Source organism: Lepisosteus oculatus, chromosome 28 (genome assembly GCF_040954835.1).
Source record: "Lepisosteus oculatus isolate fLepOcu1 chromosome 28, fLepOcu1.hap2, whole genome shotgun sequence".
Taxonomy (NCBI): domain Eukaryota; kingdom Metazoa; phylum Chordata; class Actinopteri; order Semionotiformes; family Lepisosteidae; genus Lepisosteus; species Lepisosteus oculatus.
In genome coordinates this window covers 2,736,317-2,763,688 of record NC_090723.1, presented here as the reverse complement: position 1 = coordinate 2,763,688, position 27,372 = coordinate 2,736,317, and the positions used below count along the sequence as shown (strand labels likewise).

The 27,372-nt window shown below is 34.9% G+C and overlaps 1 protein-coding gene across 2 annotated transcripts in view; it reads left to right on the top strand.

Moving 5' to 3' along the window:
- The window catches only part of LOC102692504 (acid-sensing (proton-gated) ion channel 2), a 352,059-nt gene that overhangs the window by 308,703 nt on the left and 15,984 nt on the right, over positions 1–27,372 (top strand). For both annotated transcript variants that reach the window (XM_006638111.3, XM_015362068.2), the window contains exons 2-3: positions 11,967–12,117; positions 26,409–26,536. In XM_006638111.3, coding sequence (XP_006638174.1) covers positions 11,967–12,117; positions 26,409–26,536 — 279 coding nt within the window. The remainder of the gene's footprint in view (positions 1–11,966; positions 12,118–26,408; positions 26,537–27,372) is intronic.

The following is a 27,372-nucleotide window of genomic DNA, read 5'->3' as shown; positions in this document are numbered from 1 at the left end:
GTATTCTTAAACGTTGGTTTCTGACTTCACTAAGAATTGCCCCACCATCACACAGCAATAAAAAATTATTACCTCTGTTGGGGCTTTACTGTTAGATGCTATGGGATTCTTGGTTGTAATGAAAGAGGGAATAAATACTATACAATACACGTTGTTGTAGCAATTTATACAATTATTTCACTTTTATGGCTTTATGTGACTGTTAGCTGCATGCTTTATCCCAACTGGTTTCCTCCTGGGCCAAATCATTAGAAAAACAGAAAACAGATTGTAAGCTCCAATATTCTAGCAATATGTAATTTATTAGTTCATTTTGCAGAGGTGAAATAAACACGGCAGATCCTACTATTTAAAAGTCATTAAGCTGAAAACATTTTCTATATTGACAGATGCAAGATATCAAAGAAAGCTGTAAAGGACAAACCAAATAATGAGACTTTTTAAACTGTGAAAGTACTGTATAATACATTATCTCTGTAACTTTTTAATACAGACACATGTACATACTACATGTGAGTTACATGTACAGTATAAGATGGAAAATATAAGATATAAAAAACTACAAGGACAGCACAGAAGTGTCTAACTATGAAAAAAGGCATGACTATTTGGTCAGAAGTTTCAAATTTGAGTCATGTTTCATTTCATTCCAAGTACTAAGGACTCAACTGCTACATGCAGTATACAGTACATTCTGACAAGCATCCATGCTTTGAAATTTGTTTAGAATTTACTTTAGGTGTTAAATATTTGTGTTCCCAACTTGTTTGTGGTTTTCTCTGACAAAAAAGTTTCAGAAACAAGATCTGAAACAACATCTGACCACACTGTCATATTTTGTGTTCAAGGAACATGAAATATAGTTGTACTTCTTTCCATAAGAACGATTACAGCAAATAAATGCATCCAAGTCTGATTTAAAGGAACCTCAGTCTCCAGAGAGCCTCACAAAACCCTTCTATACATATACGTATATTGATTTACTTCTAAGAGAATCAATGGTAGTTCTGTTCCAGATAATTTCCAAATGTTTTTTTTTCTTTAAGCACAAAAAACCAAATCTCATAAATCATAGAAAATAGAGATTCTTTAATTTCGTCCATTTACAGTGCAATGCGTCTTTAAACACATTCTTAATGGATCCATTTCAAAACTGTTTTCCTTCTTATGTATTGCAGTAGAAGGCGATGTAAATGTGAATAGAAAGGACATGGAAGACTGTAACATTAAGATTGATTAAGTAGTGGTTTGGTCCATACACCAATATACATGTGTGCTATTGTGTCACAAACAATTTGAAGTCTGTGCTGTTTTGCACAGCTTGAAGTTTTATTCAGAATGAAAGCAACAGACAGTAACATCATCTTTTTTTTCCAGTGAAGAATTTCTTTATTGTTTGATAATGCACCCATAAAACAGAATATGATTAAGAATATAGAATAGTAAACCAAGCCACAAATCTTAAATCCCCATCCCTCCAACCCCCACGCCGGATGGCAGCCAGTTCTCATCCTGTAAAATATACACCATCAACAGTCAGCCAAAATAAAAAGCAGGTGTATGAAGATAGATGAGAGAAAAGAGAATGCCAAAGAGAAAGAAAAAATGACTACAGCAGAAGCTTTGTGATTATTGCAAACTGTCCAGTCTCTAGCCCCATGCATCTGGGCTGTAGAAGCCTCACAAACAAAACATCCAAGAAGAAAAGTGCTTATGAATGATGGGGAAGACTGCCAGGAGTGCCAACATAGAGCTATCAGCATCTTGGCTGCTGCAGTACTAGCAAGGAAATAGTTTCAGTGAGGAATCGTCATTCAACAGGGGGAGATGTGAAAAACAAGGTACTTGCTGGTCGTTTCACAAGTATTCTAGATAAAGAAGAACACATTTTTGCCATTAAAAGTATGTCTTGGGAAATCCCAAAACCTGGCATTTCAGAATATTCCATACATGTTCTTATGCAATGTTGCTCTTATGAATGATGAGGTCTCTTGACCAAACAGACATCACTGGAAGTGGTTTATGAAGTTGTCATAATAAGAAAAAAAAATCCAAAGGAATGTCTAGAAATTATTCAATTCCATTAGGATATATACTGTAAACATGCACTGATGACTGTAAAAACACTTACGGCCCTGTGTTCAAAACACTCAGTCACTTAAATCCTCATTACATTCTGAGGGGATTTAAGGTTTTATATGATCTGAATGCAGGCCCCTTAATTTGCATCTATATATAATATCAATAGAAAATGCTTTCTTTCTGTAGGCTCATAAATAAACATCAATTTATGAGTAGTGACATTATGCAGGAGAATAAACTGTTTAAAAAACAGCAGTGAAAATAATCTTGAATTAACTGACATTTTTATTTCTCTAAAATGCCCCCAATACACCTCATGCATGTAATATAAATTCTGACAAACTATGCAAACAAGTCTAAAAATGGGTTATACAGTTCAATACTGTATTCTAGATGTGCCAATTTTCTTTAAAGAACAGCTCAGCAGCTCACCAGATAGTAGCCATCCAGCCAAAATCAAAGAGCTAATCAATCAGACTTAAAATAAAACAATTTTGTATTATATGACAATGAATGTTAATGAATGAATGAATGAATATTTCAATTGCAAACAGATGAAGTCACAGCCACATTCTGACTGGCTCTCCAAATATTCCCAATACTAAAAGTAGAATTTACACACTTAAACTACTGTATGTAACCTTAAACTTCAACACTTAAAAGTTTTTATTTGATTGTGTATAGCAGTTCAAAGGGATTTCACAAACAGTAGGATCTCGATATGTCTGCAAATTTAACTTGAGTAAATTTTCGTATTCGTGATTCAGTCTGGCTGCCATGCTCTTAGGTCGAAGAATGGGATGAATCCAAGAAGAAGAAGGAATTTCAGCTTACCTGCAAAACAGACTAAGATTATAAGTGACTATTGACTAGGGAGTCTCTCCCTGTCCCCTGCCCAAGTACCCACTACCCAGCATCAGCGACTTGGCCCTACCCATCTTGACTTGGCCCCGATTTGTATTGACAAATGCCCCCGATTATGTGCCGATAATGTGAATCACAGGTTATAGATGACTTGACAGACTCCCTGACAGTTTTATTGCCCTTTTCATTACAGAGGGGTGTGCTAAGTAACTGAGGAGGGGAAGAGCTGGGTAGGCAAAGACCGAAAGTGCAGGCATCCACCGGACATAGAGGAGAGATTCATGTTGTTTAGCTGATTACTATAGGTTTTTGATTACTGTTTGTTTTAGCTGATAAATGTTATTTTAATTAACTCAAAGCCAATGCATTAGTCTTTTATCATTTAAGGGAAGGTTATTTTTTACCTTGTAACCATACAGTACATGCTGTATACTGTGGCACATCTAATGATATAGAGGTGGACTTGGTTAACTGGAGTCTCATGAATTTCAAGACACGATTGTATTGCAGTGCTATAGTAAGATGGCAAAGCCACTCAATGGCCTCTGGTGATTATTATAATTCTTCTATGAAATGTTGATGAACTAAGGCTTTCCCCATTTGTAGAAGGATCCCTTATTCCTTGCTTATGGAGTTATTGACCATATACAGTATACCTTATGACATAAAAACATTTGGTTTATTGTGCTCCAAACGTCTGCATAGGATATGGACATCAGGAAGCTCTCAGAAACCAGATTCTTCTTTGCTGCAGTAATTTTTTACATTCACTCCACTAGATGATAGCATGGATTTGTGTCTCCTGGAAAGGGTTTCTGGATTTCAAGCATAGTTTTATGGGACCAGTTATATCCTAATGTATCAGGAGTTCAGGGCTAGCCATGATATTTTCATATTCCCAAATATCAAAACATATTATTGATGCTTATGGTGGGAGGCATGCTAGGCAACACTTGGAATCATATGTAAATGTCATAGCTTCATAGATTAGTGTATTAACACAATATGGGCACTATTGCATTAGACCGAAGCACAGGACTGTGCATTTGAAAGAGCAACAGTCTGTGCCAAAGTTCAGAGAGTTCAAGCAGCTCTTTCGGATGATGTTTCATCCAGCTTCTGTTTACCCTTGAGCACATACACTTAAAAATATTATTCCCTTTTGAATATTTCATACACTTATTTTTAAGTGCAATACTATCAAATTAAATTCACATTTCTATTCTCTTGAATATCAGGCATTTCATGTTTATTCCTAGCAACTCTTTTCAAATACAAAGTAATTTGAATGCTAACATCTGAGTGGAACATAAAGTATAAAATGCTCCTAAATATGTATATTTTGAACAACATACTATGAGAAATATTAATCTGACAAGAGAATTATTGCAATTTCACTGACTGAGTATGTAAAGGCACAAATAATAGCGTAGAGATGTTTAAATTGCTAGACACATTGCAAATACTGTAGACTGTATACAGTATTTCAAATGTGTATATACTGTATAAGGTCAGTCCTAACACCTTTATACTACAGAGAATGCTATTGGGATTTGATCATCTTCAGTATCAAACATTGATAGTTTTACATTAAATAAGGTGTGTTGAAAGAAACTGGCTTTAAAAAGGGCATGGTTTTATTTTCAAAAGCCAAAATATAGGTTTTAAATCTAAGACTTCAGCTGAACATTGATACAAGGAAACAAAGATTATAAGCACCATGGTTTGAAAACAGGATACACTTTTCTTTAAAAAATATTCTATCCACATCATCGATCCATTGTGGGATCCTATAAATATAGCTTTTTAAAGATTTTAGATCATTACATTACTAGCAACAAAATTAGCATCATGAGCCAAATCACCTGTTTTTTTTTGCATCTGTTCTTATGCCCTTATTAACAGAGAAATAAATATACTATAAAACAGCATTTTTTCCCATTTGACATCTACAAATCCCAAACAATTCAAACAAATTGGACTGATGAAGCATGGAATGCAATTATGATTTTCATCCTTGTGTCATACATTGGGTTATAGCTTAAAAAAGAAAGACACAAGCTTATAAAGCCCGTCAAGGCTACTGATTGGCAAAAGAGTTGAAAATAAGAAAAGGTATAAAAAGACACAGAGAATTAAAATTAAAATTAGCAAATGCCAAAGGATCCTCTTCAGTCGATTTGCAACAAATTGTGTCAGGATTTTGTAAGGAATTCTAGGATATTGGGGACGTAGAGGTGTATAATAAAAGGGCATATGATAATAGTTTAGGATCAGCACTGAAGATAAACAGTAAAGGCAAAGCTAGAGTCCAGTTAAATACAAGTGCCATGGAGCCATCAAGAGTGGTGAAAGAGATTTCATGATTTTGAAATTAATGCTTTGATATAAGCTATGTAAAAAGGACATTAAAATAGATAAAGGCAGAGTTTTTGCAAACAAAATGACTTAGAGAATGGTTATTGAAGAGAATGCTCATGTAGAAAATGTCATCTGCTCCATTATGAGCTTAAGATGAAAAAGCTATCCCTTAAGAAAAAAACATATAAATACAACCACTAATAACACACCATTAGAAAAACTAAGGATGGCTACACCACCATGACCTCAGGTAGCACATTTTTATTTGTCATCCAATCTGCAATTACTGCCAGTTCAGAAGACATAAACACACCAGAGAAGACAGATATCAGAAAGTGTAACCAAGTTCATCATATGGGTTTTAATATCATGTTCTTACTGTCAAATACATTTTGTTTTTCCCCTCTACTGCAGTAATGGAAAAGCTAAAGCACAGACACAGCAATAAGCTATCACTCTCCCATTAATACACTTCCATGGAAAAACATGAAAAAAACTTTGACACAGAATGAATCTTTGCTTGAAATTCAATAGCTGACGGAGATACAAAACAAAGATGTGTATTTATTATTTTGTGTTATTGCACAAATGTGTTTTAATTCTGTGACTTGTCAAAGTAATTTTACACACCTGTCTTTACCTGAATAGCACCTAAATTTAAGTTTGCCATAATAAAGAGTTTAAATGTAATCAACATATACAGTACTAGTTTTCAATTTTTCTTTTCAGTTTTTACTGATGTTTAATTTCCTTCAACCATCAAAATTGAGTTTGAGCCTTCAGGTGTTGATTACAAATATTCCTTTTAAAAAATGAGTGCACTTCATATGCAATTCAACAAAATTGAACACCACTGGAAGTGGGTGATTACTTTTGCAAGGCACTGTAAAGACCTGTAAAAGACTAGACATAAGACAGATATAATACAGTCTGGGCTGTTTGACTACAAACAACGGAATTAAGAAGCTGCAACAGGAATATTGTTTGGTGGAACTTCTGTATTACTTTTGGAATGACCCAATCTCAAAGTTATTTAGATATAGCATTGCAATATGAACAACATTAATTGAGAAATAAACAGGACTCTTTCTATAGCATGATGAAAATATACATATTATATGTCTACAAAGTTTCGTAAGTGTTATTTTTTTTGTAGGCTTTTTCATTTGGGGTTCATGCAACTATACTTTGCTTCAAGGATAATGAGGTTACTTCAAGTTATACAGGCTGTTATACAGGCTCTGACATTAAGTAAAATGTCATTAAGCAACCCATGTAAGGGAGGCATTAATTTTTATGCTGGACACTAAAAAAGGCACTCAATCGCTGTACATTAAAGCTCATCCTATTAAAAGAGAGGTCCTCAAGCACCTGCAGAAGGTAAGATCAATCCAGAGATTTAGTTATTTGGTCTCTCAAGAGCTAAATTGGAACTTTGAGTCCCTTTCCATCTTGGGACTGGCTGATACACTGATACGGGTAGAAAATAGAAGAATTCCATTTTCCTGCTTCTAGGGACACAGGTACTGATTACGATCAAAGCTCATAGCTATGTTTTGATAGCTTCACTTTTTTTAGAAAATGTGAACAGCACCATATGCACAGTACAGATCCTCCATCCCTCCCTCCCTCCATTTTCTAACTGCCTCTTCCAATTCAGGGTTGTGGTGGTGCTGGAGCCTATCCCGGCAAGCAAATGGCAGAAGGCAAGGTATCCTGGACAAGATGCCATTCCTTTGCAAGGCACACACTCACACCAGAGCTAATTAACCTACCAGTACGTTTTTGCACCTGGATGAAACCCACATGAAAGCTGGTTGTAGTATATAGGCTATGTACAGTGAGCATAAAAAAATGTGCCACTTACTGTATATAAAAAAGATACAGTTATTATTGGTGTAGTGTCATATAAAATGTCCTGATGTTGGTAAAAGAAGAGTCGCTTATTACGCGTTCATGTGGGAGAGTAGCTTTCCTCAGCCAGTCTCTCCGAACGGTTATAAAGTTAGTCTTTTTATACAGTGTAACAAACAAAGTATTAGCACGTACATCATATGACTTGCTAACTGTCGACTCAGTCCTTTCCGTTCTTATGCTGGTCTAACAGAAAAACACCTCCTTATCTGGCACTTTGCCAGCACTCAGCATTCACAAAACAGAATGTTACAAGTTCCGTATAGACGTTATGTGAAATCATGAACGGACAGAACTTGCTACCTGTATGTGTTTCCTGCTGACAGGCAAAGAATATGCAGGTTGATCTTTAGGAGATAAGTTGTTAAAAGCTTTCATTCTGGATTCCTAATTGGGAAAAGGACTAGGCATTTTAATCAAATGAGCAATGCGCTGTGTTAACTACAAATTCATGTATACCTTGCCAAAGAACACTGTAACCCTAATGGGGTATTGCACTACACAATATACAACATTCTTTTTTATAGTAATGGAAAGAAAGATTGAGGCAGTAACGTGAACCACTGTGGCATTATTAACAAGTCGTATTCCATTTCCTGTCAAGGCGCATTGATACAATGTTGTAATGGAGTATACTTTGTGTGACTCACGGCTAAATTAAAGATGTAATTCCCAGTGAACAGCTTTCACCACTACCACCCTTGCAAAAGGCAGCTCACTTGATTTCTAAAAGCCAGAGAAGAATGCACATTACGCTCAAACACAGATAATGTTTTTAGCTTTTTCCAAATCACATTCAGTTTCTTGCTTCCATAAAAAAGGTTAAACTTAAGATTATAGGAAAAATGAGAGGTTCCCTTTCAGCCTATCTTTCATGTTCCACTGGGTGCAATTTTCCTGCAGACCAGTCCAGGCTCTTTCTGGAGGTCCCCAGTTAAAGTCACTACTAAACAAGATATTCTCCAATTATGAACATAATTGTAATTCCTTTAATTTACCTGAAGAAAATGTAAGACTAATAGTCAAGTGATCTAAGATTGCCCTTTTTCTTCTAGTTATGGGTACTATATTGGTGTTTTATTCCATTCAACTGCAAATGTTCACTAGTGAATTAATTAGTCTCTAGCTATAGTTCCATGTTTGCTTTTGTTCTCTCTGCCTCTTTTTAGAAATATGTTAGGCTATGCCTTGATTAAACCTGAGACGTATGCATTTTTTATATAGGTATCCCTCTGGCAGAAATGCTAACTGTTAACTTAGCAAAACACATATCAAATCCAAAAAATCAACTGGTAAGATAAATGAAGTAATCAGATTAAAAAGGATGAGGCAGTGATGTACAGTACAACCAGCAGTCAGCTTGCTGCAGCTACAAACTAGAGTTTCAGTGCACAGCACCTTTGTCTTTTGCTGCAGAGACAAGAAGCTATTAAGAGTTAGTCCTCCTGCTTGTGTGATTGGTTTGCCACGACAAGTGACATCTGTTTTTTTTGGTATAAATACATTTGAAAGTTGGCAACCCAATGCATTCATTAGATTTGTTCATGTATTGTTGTTCCAATGCATTATTGCCCTTTTTATTGTTTATGACCTCAAGGGTACTGACAAAGTTAAATCCAAGGGACTTCAGCATCAGCAGTGAAAATGAAGCAGAAGACACAAACAGAAACATATGATGAAGTGCATTTAAAATTGAAAAGCACTCCCCTGCCATAGAAAGAATCTGATATCCTTTCAAGAAACAGCTGCGTGAAATCAATTACTAGCATTCAACCATGCTAGATGGCTAGATGGAATGAATGACTTCCCCTTATTTTTTTAATATTTATGTGCCACCTTCCTCCACAATTCTGGTTTTCTAATAGATCATCTCAAAGAAAATTTAATCAGAAATGCACTGTCAATGAATAACAAAAAATAAATAAATTTGCGATTTCTCTCCCTCTATAATTCTCTATAAATTCTAAAATTAATTTAGCATATCAAAAGTTCTTGTTTTCCCTTTTGAATTTGTTTCATCTGCTGAAGACAGTGTTGAGACAGTGTTGAGACTTTAATTTAAAAATGCATCAATGACAAACCACAAGAAAATGCTATATAAAACCCTAACCATTAACTACTACTATGCACACCCATTATATACTTTGCATATAAAAACAAACCCTTTTTTGAACCCATGAGTGAATGTGTAATTCAAGTTCCTTTACTAATAATCTACCTTTAATGGTGCTGTTTACAACTAATTAGATGTATCTACTTCTAATGGAAGATTGGCTCTAACTGCAAACCCTTTTGAAGTCGGCCTTTTACATTCATTCAGTATACTGTATAACAAAACCTGATGAAATCTTTGCACCTCAGTTTCATAATTCATATTCATGTTGCAGGATCATCCACTGGTTTCTCCATTTGTAAATAGAATGGAGATCTGGGAGATGCTGTTACCTGGGAAGGTGATGAAGGTTATAGGTTTCATGATCCTTGAGCTTCAATGACCCACCACTGAGTACCTATTCAATTTATTGAAAGTTCCCAATATTTTGGCCAGTGAGTGTGGAACCATTACTGTTCAACAGCTTTAGTGCAGACTGACTACAAATTTTCCTTTCTTACTACAAATTATATTTTGGCCAGCATTTTTCTTGCTAACTTTAAGGCTAACCTCCAGTGAGCCAGACTCTATTCACTGTATCATTGTCATCTTTTCAGTCTCATACTAGAAGAAAATGCAATATTTCACTTTCATTTTGTCACTTTAAATCAAATTTACAGATGATATACTGTACTGTAGTTTTAGCTCATATCAGACTGGTTTTATTCATCGCTGTGGTCAAATTGAGTGATAGTTACTTTTAAATTAAATTCTTTTTTTTGGTTAACTATGAAATTAAAAAATATTTTCTTGGCACAGAAAAGACAAACAGGATGTCAGTGATTTTGACAAAATTAATGTGCGGCTATAGCTCATGAAATGCACAAAACAGTGCTGTGCAAAGAGGTTTCATAAGTAACATTTAATGACTGTGTCTGTATGGCTTTAGAATTGAATAATGGATGTTCCTTCGTATATTTGAGTGCATCATTAACTAAATCCTTTAAGTGTCTCACAATATTTGGATTAGAAAGGCAGCATTAATTTGCTGCTGCAGTTGTAATGCCATGTTAAGCTGAAATAGCTTTTTTTGTTTTAGCAAGCTGTTTTTTTCTCTTGTATAGTATAATTATATATTTATTTATTGATTGTTTAATTGAAAAACCATTGCAACCATTATACCATTGTACAAAATCACACTTTTTTAACTTCTACTGGAGTTGTGCATAGACAGATTTAAGTCTTTACTTTACTATACAAAAATGGAAAATATAACAAATAGAAATTCAAAATTAAACGTCTGATATAAGCAGTAAAGAAATGCGCATACTGTAAACACACTCACATTTTCTTTGTCTGAGAAAAATAAATCTGGTGTCCCATGTTCATTTTACAATTTGATTATAAGCAGCATATAATAATTCAACCCCTGAAAGCTACAGCAGCACATTTATACAAAAATCAGTATGATTTTGGAAACTACAGTACATGTAATATATTAGTTCTTATTGTACAACATAGCCACAGAGTTGTGTGCTATTATATCCTAATAATTCATATCCTAAAAGTCCATGAAATTATGCAATTGACAGTAGATGCTTTTGATTATTGAATATATATATATTTTATATTATATAAAATAATATATAATTTCTCATTTAAATATATCTAACATCTAAGTAATCTAATTATCATCTAATTAATATCTAATTTCAATGATACCTCAGAAAATTAGGGGAAAAGTGAATGGTTGTTATTCATTATATCTTATTATTATATATATATATTTTTGTAATGAATTTTTTTTTGGGTGAAAATAAAGTTCAAAAATGTATAAATGCTGAATCAAATTTTCATTTGAAACATCCCTACTCCTTTTTCAAAATCTCTTAATCCAATTGAGGTCATTGAAGAACCTGAGTCTAGCCAAGCAAGCAATTGGCACAAGGAAGGGTACACCCTGGATGGAACACCAGTCCATTGCAGAGCACACACAAACACAGATAAACAAGCGATCACACCAGGGTCAACTTTTCCAGAAGCCTTTTAACCTACAGTACCAGTATGTATCTGCACTGTGGGGGAAAAAATTGGAGCACCTAGAGCAAACGCACACAAACAGCACCCCAAGTCTGGAATGAACCCGTTGCTGCAGAAGTGTAAGACAGCAATTCTGCCTACTGTGCATCCATGTCACTTACTATCTCTTTCCTCCTGTGCCTTCATTACAAATTGAAATTGCCTCCTGATGTGTCCTTCCGTTTCATCACAGGAAATATCTTGTGTGATTGAAGTCTTATAGGACTGAACTCTGAGCAGGCAATGTAACATGGTCTCTTTTTGGCGCAAAAAAACAAAAATGTTACCCATTCCAAGTTCTAAAAAAAAAAACTTTTCAAAGTTAACTTGTACCTACTTTGTTATATAGTCTCATCTGTTTTTGAAATAACAGCTGAAGTCACCCTTATTTTTGGTATCAACTGTTCAAGAGTTTTAATACATGTGACCCCTAAAGTGTCACCTTCTACAGTACATCTCCACAGGCAGAATTCTTTCAGTTTGACACAGCACACAAAAATCCACAAAACTATCAGTCTGTTGGGTTTTTTTTCACTGTACAGTATACGTCTGATGATCTTCTGTTTCTTTTCAGGTTTTTACAAGGTATGGGAAATGCTACATGTTCAACTCTGGAGAAGATGGAAAGGCATTGCACACAACAGTGAAAGGAGGCACTGGGAATGGCTTAGAGATCATGTTGGATATACAGCAAGATGAATATCTCCCTGTCTGGGGAGAAACAGGTAAGGCAGTTGTTTTCATTCAAAAATATCACCACAGTGTTTGTGGTCTATTATATAACTCCTTTAATTATTTTCTTGTCTTCGATAAGTTAATATCAAACTATACCACAATAATAGAAGAAGCATATTGGTGCAAAATTCAATGCAGTACCATGGAACCTAGCATTGTGAATGTCAAGGATAAACCTACGTTTTTACATTGAAACAAATACTCACTGTGACATCTGTGCCACTGCCATCAATAATTTGTCATGTTATGAAATGATGTACAATTGTATTTGTTAACCAGAAAATGCAAGTTTTGCAAGGTGAAATGGGGTTTTGACTAAACCACTGGGGCAGTAAGTCCAGGAATGGTCACAGAATTTATAAAAAATGAAGAGCAAACAAAAAATCTAGAAAAAAGGTGTGTAGATGACCTATTAACAAAGTTAACTGCATTCTGAAAACAGAATTTTACCCTATCTATAAGAAACCCTTTTGGAATTACACATTTATTATACTGTAATTGCAATGTACAGTAACTACAATGTAATAAACATACCTCTATTTTGTGTTTATATCTTTTAATAACAAAGTTTAATTTCTACCCACAAGGCAGAACAGAAGAACAACCAAAAACTGATATGTTATTGTAGTTTAATGTAGTTAGTGGGAGACATGTTAATTTAATAATTTAGACATTATCAATAAAAGGAATTATAACATTATAACAGCTTACTGCTGGTTGTACAATTATAAATCAACATGAGTGAAAAGTATCCTTACAGAGAGGATACAAAGTGAAGCAATGCTGTCCGTCTCCTTGTAAGATGTAGAATTTAGTTCATTTAATTTGCTCATCCTAGCAAAGTATTATATAACTAAAATGTATATTTTAAAGATCTGAATCAATTCATTAGGCCAGTCCTTCTCAACATTTGGTTCTTTCAGTTCGTTGCATTGCAATATTAAGCTTCAACCAGCACCTTAATCGTAATATTGATTTTTCTGGCTACTAATTTAATAATTACTGATCTAGACAGAGCAAATGGAATTGATTGAAAAGGCCAGTATCATTGCCCTTGCTTTAGGGAATTAGAAATATCTCGGCAGAAAGTCTGAATATGCATAAAATCTGGCAGTTTTTAAAGCACAGAAGCCAGGGAAATTGAAGCAGATCATCGGTGAAATCAGAGTTTTTCCCTCCAGTGAAAGTGTTTTCTTATTCTGTTTGAAAGTCTAACAGGTTCAGTTCATTTTGCTAGATGCAGCACATAGCACTTGTGCATTCTGTGAGTGTCACAGTTGTCTTTCTACAAAACACATTCTTCGTAGATTATTAATCAAAAGTGTGGGCTGTGCAGGGCTGAGGAAACAAATCAATATTTCCCCACTCTTAGTTACTCCCCTTTCACTGTCTTATTTTTTTCTTTTATTACAAAAAAAGAACTGAAACCTAGCATGAGTCCAAGACTTCCTTTATAGATTTTTTTTTTCATTGACTGCTAGGATAAAAAAATGACAGTTACTTCTTTTCTCTTTATATATATTTCTAGTACAATTTGTGAAACCACGCCATTTGTTTGTATGCTAAAAAATATTTTGGTCAGACTAATTTGGGTTACAAGCTGTATTGCTCATTTAACAAGACAGATGTGAAGAGGTTGAGGTGGTGATGGAAAGATCTCTTTCCTCAATATACAGTGGGTGTAGACGGTATTGACCCCCTTTGGACCTGAACCACATTTTGCTGTGTTACAACCTGAAATTGCAACGCATTTGAACAGGATGTTTGTTTTTGTACATGCTTAACATTTTGATGGGGCATGATTGTTTTTGTTGTACAATAATTAATTGAAACGGAAAACTGAAACATCCAGCTTTGACAAGTATTCACTCTCCTTAGATCTTAAGCACTAAATATTTATTTGCTCGCCCTTTTGCAGCAATAATAGCTTATTGTATGTTGTAACCAGCTTTTCACATTTTTCAGGTTTAATATTGGCCACTCTTCCTTGCAAAATTGTTCCAGCTGTCGCAGGTTACTGGGGGAGTGGTGGTGTACAGTAATCTTCAGTTCCTGCAACAGATGTAAGATGGAATTTAAGTCTGGACTTTGACTGGACCACTCAAAGATTTTTACCTTTTTTAGCCACTCAAGGGTTGTTTTATCTTTGGAGTCATTGTCCTGTTGGGATAGAGATTTACAGTATATATCAGTTTCAGTTATTTCCAGACTATTTCAAGTTCTGCTCCAGGTTCTGTCTATATGTTGATCCATCCTTTCTTTCCTCTATTTTGACAAGCATACTAGCCTCTGCAGATAAGAAGCACTGCCATGCTTCAATATGGGGATGGTGTCTTGTGAATGATGAGCAGTGCTCTTATTTTGCTAGACATAACACTTGGCATTTAGGCGAAATAACTTACTTTTTTGTCTTATCTGACCACAATTTTTTTCCATGTTATTGCAGAGGCCCCAACATGCTTGCATATTCAAGACAAGCCACTGTATCACAGAGCTCAAATTTCTGGAGTATCTGAGCTATTGTTGACAAACTCACAGTTTCTCCCATCTGAATTATGCGACACTGTATGTCTCTGAGGGTTATTTTCAGTCTCTTGATTGCTCCCTTCTTACTGAGCTTCTGAGTTTGGGAATCCGACCTGGTTGTTGAAGATTCTGTGCTGTTTTATGTGTCTTCAACTTCCTGATAATTGATTTAACACTGCTCCGTGGGATCTTCTGTGTCTTTGAAATCCGATTTTATTTGTCGCTTGGCTGGTGTCTGTCCACAACTTTGTTCATTTGTTGTTGCAGAAGGTCTTTTGTCTTCATGCTATTTTGTATGAAATGTCCAACAGTGGGAACTCACACAGGTGTGTTTAACCTTAGAAAAACAGACGTGTCCAATCAGAATGGTTAACCACACAACAACATGTGGCACAATGGGGGTCAGTGCTTTCTACACCCACTGTAGACTACCTGGTCCTGCTGGGTTGTCTATATCACATGCTATCACAGTATAAAAAGGGGATCTGAAAAAGAAAAATTGTCAATGCATAAAACGTATTATAAAATTTATTTGTGGATCTGAAAAAGTATAACTTTACCTTTAAAGGCAGATCAAGAGGGAAGTGCTGTGGGAGATGAGAAGACTAAATTAAGAATATTCTGGGAGACACATGGATGAAGAATATAGGGAATGTACAAGGACCTTGGAGAGGCCTCCAACCTATTATTGAGCTTAAATACCTGCCAATTCATCTTTTCTATCATTGAAAGCAAAATATTTTCAGAAAAATTTCCCATCAGAATACATTGTCTTTTATAATTCAAAGAGAAAAAATCTGTAGTACTCCACTTACAATACAAATTCTAAATCCAAGTCACAAGGGTCCACTTAATTATGTGATGGTTTGTTAAATATAAATAGATGGTTTTTGCTTTCCCACTAGCATCTATTACACAATAAAGAAATGTATTAGCTGTTTTTATGCTTACATTTATTTATTTATTCTATTTTAGGTTTTAAGTTTATTTCTTTCTGTTTTTGTTTTCACTCTTTTTTAAGTTTGAGATATTTATTTTCTCACAACCAACTTTTTAAAAATGTGTATTAAAATAAAATCAGTTGCATCGAACAGTCGTTTTTAAAATGACATTAATTAATAAATTAACTTACAAAAAAGTGTAACTAAATAGTCACAAAATAGCACTCTGAGATCACTGAGAGTGTGACTTGCAAGGTGATTGGTTTTCTGAATAAAGACTGTCAATGGTGTATGTGAGCAAATGTTCTTAAATCTGTTCTTTATAAATTGCAAAATAAAACTGTGTGTAATATCTGGTCATAAACACACCAGAATGTTTATGGAATAGGTCATTTGTATAGTGTATAGACATGTTGTGCAGGTCAACAGCAAGAACATTTGTAATGATGGATTCATGGATTCTAGTGTCTCTGGATTTGCAGACAAATTATCCTGTAGCCACAGTTACTGTTGCCTTCTGTTTTTTGTTCATCTCCAGTGCAGAGAGATTCTGTTTGTGTGTCATGCTGAACAAAATCTATATTATTACAGACACTACATCCCCAGTATTCTGGAGTTCTTTCTGACCTCCTGACACCTTTTGTACTAAATCGACTGAAAAGGATCATTAGGCATTTGTTTTAGTTTTAGTTCCTGCAGGCAAGCTACCTGACAAGAGTGGCCACTGATCTTGTCACTTTGCTCCAAGATTACTCAATATTGTCTGACATTACCATTTTTTTACGCTTTCTCTCTGTCTTCTTTAAGTCCTCATTGTGCTTAACTCCTTAGCATCTCAGTGGGTTTGCTAAGCCTTGTAAAACAGATAAAATCTCTATTATCTATCCATTTTATTTAACCCATTTGTTTTAGGTTTTGTGAGTGAATGCAGATAAGCTCTTATATCTTTCTGATATACTTTGTCTCCTAGTTTGAAACTGCTGATTTGTTGTTTCTATTGCATTTCTTGCATAAAATTTAATTTGCCATGTTTCGACCTAGTTCTGAATAGTGTTTCAGTCCTTTTGTATTGTTTGCACATCTCATACAATATTTGCATAGATGCCTGCAGATTTTAGTTTGAGGATTATTCTCTGACATGTGGAACGTTACAAAAAATGTTTCTGAAAATCTCCGCATAAACATATAATACCATAGAGCTTACAATTATCCACTGATGTTGTTTCTTTCTGCAAAAAAATGCTTCTCTTCTAAATGCAAGATGTTTTCTAGAATTCAGTTTCCAATTACAATAGATTGTCTTATTAGGCTGTTATTTCTGTACTCGTATTTATAGTGGTGTCAAGACTCCAGTTATGGACACAAAATGATTAGTGAAATAATAATTAGGGGATTATTCATAAAATAACTTAAGAGATTCTCCAGCATAGAGTTGGAAACTCAAGCTAGCAGTATTTTGTAGCAAGAATAACAGTAAGGAATATTCTAATTCAATAGAATGTATTTTATACATTTGGTTGAAATCAGAACATTTTTAAAAGAAATGTCCTGCAGAGACAGGTTCTGGATTGCTTTGGTCTTCCAAAAAAACTAAAAACAAACATTTTATAGGCAGATTCAGGAACAAGGGGATTTCTGCTAATGGATGAATGGTACCAGTTGAATATTTAATTGTAAACAAAACAGATTTTGTAGTTCCTACAAATTGCTGGAACAATGGTACTGCCTAAAAAATTTTTTTTATTTTTTATTTTGGTCATTTCAAAATGAGTTGAATCTGTTTAACTGATTTCATTTAAATTAAACATTCAATGAACAATTATCTGCCTGTGGTAAAAAAATACTTAAAGTTCTTCTAGTAACAGTGTCTCATTTAATAGTACAGAAATCTGCTTTCATTTCTGAAGATACGAAGAGCTTCTTAAACATTCCATACAATGTGCCTTTTAAATCATCCAACAAATTAATCTTGCAAACAGTTTTTAATGAAAGAGGTGTGCAATGTGCTGGATCTGAAATTGCAATTAAAAAGGGCAGGATTTTGTTTTCTCCAATTAACACATTTCTTATCAACATCTGCTTTGGTTAAAAAAAAAGGCCTCCGTGCTACCCATGCAGGCTGTCTGTATTGTCAGCCAGAGATGCAATTAAACATAAAAATTGATAAAATATAAGCTCATGACATAAAAACAAAGGAAATATTTAACGGCAAGTTGAATATTTAATCGACAACCTTCAATTAATTTGGAAAACAAACATTTAGTATTTTAGAGAAACGTTCTGACAACTCCAGTTAATTAAGGACTGGGGGGTGACCTCAGAGTTTAAATGGCCTTGGCAATGCATGAAGGAAGCTTTTGATTGAGAGCAAAGACTTAAATACTGTAAATCAAACCTAATCCCCTACTTCTTGGCATGAACAAATCTTCCCTTGTGAAAGGAACTAGTGACTCTTTCCAGGAATAAATAACTTACTAATAGTGAATGGGTAGACACTTTATAAACATCCAAGTCAATTTAACGAAGATATCTCACATCTCATCTTTGCAGCGTGTTTTTTTCTTCTCATGCGCTCCATCGTTGGCTGTGGGGCTGTGAAACTTCCCGATGACAGAGAATGAAAAGAGAGTTTTTTGGTCCAGATATGAATCAGATCACTGAACTGAAATATTGAAGTGCATAACATGTCAGTTATAAAATGTCCCCTAGCAATGACTCGAGATTCAGGCCACTACAGAACGAGTGCATTTAAAGACAAAGTTTAGATGAACGGATAGCATCAGAGAACAAACAAACATTAAGGATAAAATAATATGATAAAATCCAAAATAAATGTACTTATGAATACAAACGGAAAGGAAGATTGTGTACTGTATAATTATAAAGTAAATCACAAAGTTAGAACACAAGAAAGGGCCGTTCAACAGGACATTGAAGCTATCAATGCCCTTCATTTTCCTGTCAACTAAATGATTGTTTTAGAGTATTGTGTCTAGATTTGAAATTTCCCAATCTTTGCTGCCTCCACAAATAAATTTTATAATAGTTTTTATGCATTGACAATGCACTGTGTAAAAACCTAGTTTGCTACAGACAGGAATTGTTACTTGTGAACCCAAGGTTTCGCACTAAATATAATGAAAGTTACAGCTCGCACATTTGTTTCTTGTGGTGCCAAACAAATGTTATAATAGATTTGCAAGACATCCTAGGTAATCAGAGTAGGTGGTATTTCTCAGGTTTATTTCAGCAGGTGGAATTGCGATACGGATAAATGAAAGCTAACATACACATGATTGCCAGTCTAAAAGTAAATTTCAGCATTGTTGTTCTGCTTGTACTGTATATAATTCCTCCTGTCTTCTCATGTTTAATTGCCAATTTCTAACACAGTCTGAAGCACTTTACAAGTGTTTATTTCAATGAAAAGAAAGCAACATTCTCCCCTTTTGTTTCCTATCTCCTGAATCAAAGCAATTTGCCCCTAGGGAATTACAGGAAATCTAGTTCACCACAGGGCTTAATGTTAAAAAAAAGTCAGCAAAGATGTTTTAAGGATTGTGTTTTTTTCCAACTTGCATGACAAGAAAAAATAGGTTTCTGGTAAAATTTTACTACTGTAAAAATGTATCACAAATAAAATAATGCAGCATTTATTTAAATGGACTGAGGTAAAAGTCACACATTTTAGAAAATGATGGGCACAAATTAGATTTATTAATCCTTCTTTCATACAACATTGTAAAAGAATGTGTCGATTTACAAAATTGTAGGAGTTAATTAATAGCTATGGTAATACAAGTAACGGTTAAAAAAAACTGCTCTTAATATAGTAAGATACTGTATAAGACATTAGAGGTGGCAGTCACTATAATGTGCTATTCTTTAAATGGACCAAGAACATATATGCATTTAAGAGGATCAAATGTAAATAATGAACTTGCTATCATATTTGAATATGCAAATGTACTCAATTAGTTTTAAATAGTAGTTCACTGTTTCCATTCTGATGATTAAAAAGCAGTTAAAACTGAAAAATTATGAGAATGAAATATTTATGAATTTGTTATTGTAGGTCATTTTAAAATTGAATATGAGTCATGGTTTGCTACTCCGCATTATTCAAGAAATAATACAGATTAATCTGATTTAGATATCAAAATGTACAGTAATCCAAAAAGGCTTCTTAAAATGAACACCCGCACTACTGACCAGTGAATGAGTGTTCCCTTTCCTTTGTTATAAGAATTATAGAAATATAATGCAACAAACAAAGTTTTCAGAAAATGTAAATCTAAGTAAAATAATAGGCCTTGTCACCACAGTCCACAGTATGAATACTGTGATAATTACTCCTTGGTTTACTTTTTACTAAAGGAAAATAGAAAAGTCCAAACAAACAAAAAACATTTCCAAAAACATTCCTCAAAAATGGATATTTTAAACGGTGTCTCTAGGCACTGACTCTTTCCTCTGCAGAATAATGAGACAGAACTGAAATGAACATCATGTTTGCTTGAAAGGTTAAAGCCCATTGTGTGTGCATCTTTCCTCCTCAGGCATGATCTTGCTTTATAGAGAGCTCTGACGCTTTCTGACTAAATGCCTTGCAATAATCAGTCATTCCAAGTGAAAAACATCTTTTATAAAAATGGTTTGAGAAGGATTTGTTAATTAAACCTCTTTACTTATTAATTAATATCCTAAGTCATTAGTCTCTAATATTAATTAATGCAGCAGAAAGGACCCATAGTTCCTCAGTGATTAAGAGCTTTTATTTTAATGCACAAAATACATTTTTAATTTGACTTTTAATTTGTTTTCACACCATGTAATTGAATGGACCTTGTTTTTCATTTTTAACCATTGGTAGCCTAGATAAATGTATCACAAATGCATAGTAACTGACATGTACTGTATGACAAATTTTGTAATGTGAGGAACTTTAATGATTTTTTTCATAACACGAATTTGGGACATTTTTATTGTGGAGAATGAAATCATGTTCAAGAACAAATCAAAAAGCTTTAAATATATTGATTCTTTTTAGCTTTTGTAAAAAGTATATTTTTTTCTATTTTTAATATAACGTTTTGCCCTAAAGTTTAATGAAAACATATCTAATGAAAATGCTTAGCAAATCTACTAATTTCCCTCAGTCTAAAAAAATAGTTCCATATACTATTATTATTTTGTTGGTGTCATGTTTTGATAAGTTGTATAAACTTTTTTGTTACAGTTACTCTGAACAGTTTACCAACACATGTAAATAGATTACACAATGCATACCTTTAAAAGCTATAATTTACACTTATCCAATCAAACCAGTTAGTTCAACATGTACGGTAATTTTTGGGGTAAACAGTGTAATTGGGAATATGTAATCCTGGATGGTCATCACCACTTCCATCTGACCAGTTTAATCCCAGAAAATCACTCAAGTAACTGCCTGGAAGGTTCCTCTGGCCATTTTAAATGATGTTAGCATCTCACTGGGTTATGCAGTGTTAAGCCTAGTAATTAATGAAACAAGACAGCAGGAAGAGTGGGTGCAAATATACGGTACTTATTGATATTTAAGTCAGTAAGCTAAGCAGTATGTTGAACAATGGTTACAGCCTGACCGATTTAAAATATGCTATTATCATATTGCTTCTTGAACACTTACTTTCTTGCAATTCTGTACCATATCATTCAATACACACAAGCCAATGCACAAATGGTAGTTACATTTAGCAAAACTAACACCCTGTATTGTATACTGTCATTATCCATGGGAAGGTGTTCATCAAGATTCTTTTGAACCATATGGTACAGTTTTCATTTAGCAGTCATTTCAGTAGTTTAGCAAGCATAGCTCAGCAAGAGAAAAATAAAGTATCTCTAAACATATTGAAAAAAACTGCAGTTTATCTTTGAAAATACCATTATAACTACAAATCAACAGTAAAACAGAAAATGTCTTCTAATGTACTCTACGTGAAAACACATAAAAACACTGAGTTTAAATTAATATAATTACAGATTTGAGCGATGTTGCTAATGTAGAATTCTTCACTCCTGCCAGAGTGTTCGTACATATTTTGGGGTTAATGGGTTTCTTCTGCAAAATGGCGTTTATCTTATTTAATTTTACATTGTTCATCAACCAAGTAAGTTATTTTGCCTCATGCTTGCCTCTAGTTGCTTATCTAGTCCATCCATTATCAGAAAAATATTTATTCTTGATAAGGGTCAAGGCAACTCATAGCCTATACTAGAATCACAGAGTGCAACATCATCAGAGGGCACCAAGTTGATTCCTCTCCCAGTAATACCCTGAGCATGTTTTTTGTTTGAATCAATAACATCAATCCTTCTAATATGCATGGAAAATTTACACAGAGGCTCTTTATTTTATGGGTCTTGAACACATCAATTACAATGTTCTCAAGATCAATTTTTTTATCAGTGTCTCTTTCTCTTTGTTCTGCAAAGAGATCCAGAACACTTTTTTGCAAAAGAATACTTTGTCATCAGCATTTACATTTAAAGAAGACCAGAATTGAATACAGCCCAGGAATTATTTTTCTTTGGAAAATATATCCATAATCCATTCTGTTCAGCTGGTTCCTGCCTATATGTCAATGCTTCCCATTCAGTTTTCATTATCGAGTAAGGTTCTGACTTCTTCTTGCAGATACTGTACAGTAACAGCCACCAGGTGAGCTGGTAGCAGAGAATATCTTAGATCCTAGCGTACTGAACAACAGATCGTAGTGGAGGTAAAAGATGCAAATTGTTGGCCATCACCTGAAACACTGCTGGAAACATTTGCTACCAAGGTCATTTCAGTGCCATCTTCACAGTGTGTCACTCTGTGTCTTTTTTCAAGGATACTGCTTTACAACTAGGCGTGTAGTTTACTGCATAAGAATGTAAGGAAAGTTACAGATGAGATGGGGTCCCTGGGTCCCTCTAAGCTATTTGGTACTAGGTCAGAGGATATCATCCAGGCATTTCTTGAGAGAAGTCAAGAATAAGCAAGAAGGCTCATACTGTATTTACTGTATATCCCTATTCGAAGTGGTATGCCACAGCCGTTAATTAACAAATGTGAGAAACATTATTCTGCAGGAAAACTACACAGAATTGAAGGGTTTTATCATAACTTGGCTCCCAACATGCGATTTGTCATAAAAGAAAGCAGGATTTATTGGAGGCAGTGATGTTTTTTTTACCAAGTCAATTGTACTGTATTTTATGGCTTATTCATGCTTCTGGGTAGATTTAATTATGTGGTTTTTGCTAAGACATGCTACGTCAAACCGAGAAAAATAAGTTATAACTCCAACGTATCTGCACAAGACACACCATTTTAATTCCAGTTAATGGACTTTGCAGTTTTCTAGCCACCAGCAAAGATGGCTAGCTTTGAAAAAACATTAAAGTGAAAAATCATGGGAAAGAAATAATACAGAGTATAATACTGGTCAGAACTGAAATGCTTAGTAAAGCTCGCTAAAATAAAAGAAGATTCTGTGAAAACAAATTCCTCTGAGAAGCAGCTGTCAATGTAAGATAAGTTTGCTTATTGTAGGCAATGATGGGTGATAAGAATGCATTTATTCGGAGTCATATACATGCGTTGCCTCACTACTCAGTTATCAGACAGAACATGACTTTTTCACCACAATGGGATTTGTCGGTCTGGCAGCAGGGGAAGAATTTCTTCTGGAACATTCTATGTGTCAATAAAAACTGAACCTTGTACCATTTGGAATTAAAATGACAAAACTTTCTCCATTTTACAGAACAGGGATGATATTTTTTTTTTTACCCTGAACTAACATTTGCAGATTGCTAAAGATTCCCTTCAATTTACTTTTATTGTTTAGTATTTACTTTGATGAAGATTATATTTAAAGGAGAAACCATGATGTTCTATAGCATTTCAAATGTTAACATTAAATATCTAGTATTGTAAACAATGTAATGTTTCTTTCTTAAACTCACATGGGTTTTATTTCAGCAGTCACAAACTGCTGTGTGATTTATGTAGAAAGAAAATGCATAACATTTGTGAGTTTGAAGATGAAGAAATTACTAGTACAACTAAAGAACAACAAAGGTAAAAGGAAATCTAGCTCAGTGAGAGCAGAAATGGGAAATCTAAGCAAGGGTTCTCTCAACAGACTACCTTGGTGTTAACATACTACCTTGCATTTACTTAGCTGTGTGAATTTTTTGGGAACAATAGTCATTAAATACTCAGGTAAGGTTAATTGAACTTGAAAATATATTCTGTAGTTTCTCAGTATTTCAGAGCCATTTTCGTACAGTATATATCACAAATGTGGTGATTACTTCTAATATACTGAATGTAAACTTTAGTGGCAATAATGTTACACGCAGTACTGTTTTCTTTGAAGACTGCTGCACTCTTTTCCAATAGACACCAGAATCACGTCTACAAAACACAACATTTTCTGGTTTTCTGATTCTGAAGGAAGTGAACATTTTTTTTGCAGGTTTATCAATAAACCATCAAAAGGTTTTACAGATTGCAGGTGGGACATGCCTGGCACTGCTTTGGAAAGTGCACCTGGTGAAAGTGCACCAGCTTGGCAATGTTGTGACAAGGTCTGATGTTTGTACAAGTGGGGCAGCATAGTGGGGCAGAGATCAGCATTGCTGCCTAGCAGTGCTGGGGCCCAAGTTTCAGACCTGGAGTGCTATGAAAGTGGAGTCTGTACATTATCCTATTGTTTAAATGTTTTTTTGCTGGGCACTCCGATTTCCTTTCACAGTCCAAAGACACACTGGTAGGTTAATTGCCTTCTGGGGAAAATTGGCCCTGGTGTGAGTGTCTGTGTCTGTGGAGTTATGTCCGAGGGCTCACCTACTTTGCACCCCTTGCTTGCTACAGCTCCCCATGCTACCCTGAATTGGAACAAGCAGTTAGAAAATGGTTGGATGGTTGATGTACTGCCTGTATTCTAAAGTAGAAAAGAGATTAGAAATAGGTGACCCCTGGGTCAGTGTTTGAGTGAGAAAAGAATACTTATTTAAAGTTTTGAAGAAAATATGGAAATATGCTGAAAAGTGTATTTTTTTTTTGTTCAAGATCAACATGTTTCTCCCTACTGAACTTGTTCTCGCTTTTAAGAGTGCTTTTTTTTTTTCAAGCTGATCTTTTGTTTGTTTTCTAACCTCATGGGGGACAGATTCATTCTCAACCTGTCACCACTCCTGATAAATAATACATCACAACTGAACATCCTCTTCTCCTGGGGGGAAAAAAGTAACAAAATGGCACAAGGTCTGAAGTGAATTAGGAAGAGCAAAAGTAATTCATTTCAACAGATTAAAACCGTCATGCTGCAGTTGCATTGTTACTCAGATTAGGGATTAGCTTCCAAAAAATGCCAAATTCTGGTTTAATTGGATGTTTTTGTCACGTGTGTCTGTGCGTGGGACACTGAGAGAATTTGCTGAGAATGTGCTGGAGGGAAGAGTCTCTTCCTAGCTGAAACCTGCAAAGCCAGGATCCAGAAATTTGCTTTTATCCAAATCTGTTTGATGTTCCCCATGGCGAATTGACTTGAATTCTTCTAAAGCTATGTAATCCGCCAAGGCTAAGGGGCAGATTCCACTCACAAATATTAACTTTATAATCTGTGTGCCTACTGTAGCTTTTAAAATATGCCATTTGCTAGTCTTGTGGAAAAAAAAACGGAATTGGAGCACAGCATAATTTAAGATACTTAATTTAACCTTTTGGGTATTGTTGCCAACTACTGTATTATTTAAAAGGTTCATGGATACTTCCCATTATAGGCATTGGGTTAAGGTATTGGCAAATGTACAAAATGCAAAAAATAGATTGTCATCAAAAACAAAATCTTTTCTTCTTGGTTGTTTGATTTGAACATGACTTCAGGAGGTTTTAAGCCACAGTAGAACCAAGTTATATAACCTTGGAAATCATAATGCCTATCAACCGCTCAGTGCAAGAAAAATAACTACTAGGGAGAAGGAGGAATAATGAAGTGAGGTCAAGACACCCTTGGTGAGGGAAATATGCTTCCTAATGAAGCTTTGGTATAGGCACAGTATTTGAAATTGAAAGTATTACTAAATATTTTTGTTCCCAGATTTAAGCCTATTTGCACTGGAATAGCTGATCATTTTGGAACACTCTTTTTTTAATACAACCCCACCATATATTTTGAAAACATGAAGACAACCGTGATGGCAAACCACCTGTTTTTTGTGACATGAAGTTAAAATTAAACAGTATGGCTTTTGTGCCAGTTGGGTACATCCCACAGCTCCAGAGTGATTGTACCCAATGCAAATTTCTGTAGTGTGTTATGGCAAGCTCAGTGCCACCCAATTCCATTCAGTATAAGGTATAGCATGCTACTGGCATAGCCTACAGTACTTTTGACTGGGCAGTCTCCATTCTTATAAGGCTCATCCTGCACTGATGAACAAAGACTTTAACTGGATGAGACAACAGGCTGAACCCAAGTATCAGATAACAGATTGACTGTCAACACTTCTCCATCATAGATTGATTACAAAAGATTATTACAATGCATAGATTACAACTAGGTAAAGCAGCAACAGGAGAAAATACTACTGTATATTTAAAACCACATACATTTACTGTAATTGCACTGTTTTTTTATATAAGATAGGGTTCTTAATCCACCAGGCTAATTAGGGACTTTTGGATAGTTCCCAAAATTATTTTTTAATGTGTTTTGCTCCTGTTTTTGTTTGACCTGTGCACTAATTATTTTTTAAACTTTCTTTTCTCTGGACAGAAGAGACAACTTTTGAAGCTGGGGTGAGAGTTCAAATCCACAGTCAGGCAGAACCTCCCTTTGTTCATGAACTGGGATTTGGAGTAGCTCCAGGATTCCAGACCTTCGTATCCACACAGGAGCAAAGAGTAATGCATGTATTTATTTGTATATCCATCTAACTGTTTTCCATCCACATGTTTTATACTGTATATTCACATTTCCTGTGGAAGATCTCCCATTTCAGGGTGGCTTTTTAGGGATCTTTGTAAATGAATATCCTACACGCTAATGAAAAAGAAAAAAAAAATATTCCAGATTGCTTTCTGGCTTTATTAATGTTGACACCAAAATAATCAAATAAACAGCTGGTCTGATCAAAGCAGCAAACTAAACTAAACAGCAGCTCCACTACTTCATGTCAACAGAATTAGAATATACTTTATTAATAAGTCTCACTATGCAACGTATACTATTTACCCACTAGGTTTCCACTATGCTAGATGCTCTTATTTTACCTACCACTCCCTTTCTCATACACTCTCTTTTGTTCCCTTTTGCTTCATATTTTCTACTGCTCTCTCTGTCTGTTTCTCGCAAAACAGAATGAGTGAGCAGAGTCTACAAGCATTTGAAATGTGTGGCAGTTTTTTTTTCTGTGGTTTAATAATAATTAATAATTGCTTACACTTATATCGCGCTTTTCTGGACACTTCACTCAAAGCATTGTACAGGTAATGGGGACTCCCCTCCACCACCACCAATGTGCAGCCCCACCTGGATGATGCGACGGCAGCCATAGTGCGCCAGAACGCTCCCCACACACCAGCTCTCAGTGGGGAGGAGAGCAGAGTAATGATTCAACTGAGCCACGAAAAAATGACCACACCATTTTTGATAACATTGTTTCAACCAAATAGTTACTGCAATATCAAAGGACTTTCTTCAGAAATTGGCTGCAAAATTAATTTCTGCCACCACCCAA